At 47.3% G+C, this 950-nt stretch overlaps 1 protein-coding gene across 1 annotated transcript; it reads right to left on the minus strand.

Annotated features, from left to right (window-relative positions):
* Window positions 1-211: 211 nt before the first annotated feature.
* BO79DRAFT_212114 (uncharacterized protein) lies at window positions 212-950 on the minus strand. Its single transcript, XM_025683143.1, has 4 exons — window positions 823-950; window positions 671-750; window positions 573-620; window positions 212-494 (listed from the first exon to the last, which is right to left on the minus strand). Exons 1-4 carry the CDS (start codon window positions 898-900, stop codon window positions 395-397), a joined length of 306 nt encoding a protein of 101 aa, XP_025533948.1. The 5' UTR covers window positions 901-950; the 3' UTR covers window positions 212-394.

Genomic DNA, 950 nt, shown 5'->3' on the forward strand with positions numbered 1-950 from the left:
ATGCAGCACAGCATACATACGCAGTCTTAATGGGGTGAGATGTGGAGTTGCTAGATCTATGATGGATACGAAACCCTTGGGGTATATAGGTACCGCAGAAAGCATGGGCTGATCCCGGCCTTACAGGTTCGAGTGGAACCAGGTCTTCAATTACATCCAAAACCACAGATTCAAATAGTAAAAATCCACGAAAGACTTCATATAATTGATGGTTGTGATAGAATGAGCTAAACGACAGGAAGATGGGGCCTTTCTATAGGCGAGACCGCGTGCTAGATTATCTGATCTTCATGGGATGCTCCTTATCACGCGTAGGCAAGATCGGGAGCATCTTATGTGTATCGGAAGTACCATATATTGCACTCCAGCCGAGCTAGATGGATGAGTTGTCTCATCAATCGGTGAAACATTCGGCGGCGCCAATGTACGTCGGCTGAAGAAAATAATATGCGCCTATGACCTTGGTGTAAACTGGTTCGGTAGCGGAGGTGTTGCTGTAGATGAGGGGAATAAGTAAATGAATGAAACCCCGCCGGGGGGGGGGGGGGGGGGGCGCGTATAAGCCTACTCACCTGTAAAGATCACAGGGTTGGCTAGAGAAAAAGTAGACCCAATCGCCCCTGAGAAGGTTAGAGGTATGATTGGTTGTGGGGATGGAAAGAGATCATACGGGTGGTCCAGCGCCACAAGTTCATCTAATTCGATGACTTGAGAGAAGTCGTCAGTCGGCAGAGGGGAGCCATATGACACCTAGAAATACTATGAGTATGGCATACAGGTATGTAGTAGCCAGAAAAATGACAAGAAAATGATCTTACGGACCCTAATGGTCTGGCCAACAACACTCGAGGTGAAGAGGGACAGGGCAGTCGTAGCCAGAAGAGACTTGTTGAATAACATATTGAAGGATATCAAGAGTAGAGAATGCTTTAACAATGTGGGATGAGCGG

Source organism: Aspergillus costaricaensis (assembly GCF_003184835.1).
Source record: "Aspergillus costaricaensis CBS 115574 unplaced genomic scaffold BO79scaffold_63, whole genome shotgun sequence".
In the NCBI taxonomy this organism is placed as follows: Eukaryota; Fungi; Ascomycota; class Eurotiomycetes; order Eurotiales; family Aspergillaceae; genus Aspergillus; species Aspergillus costaricensis.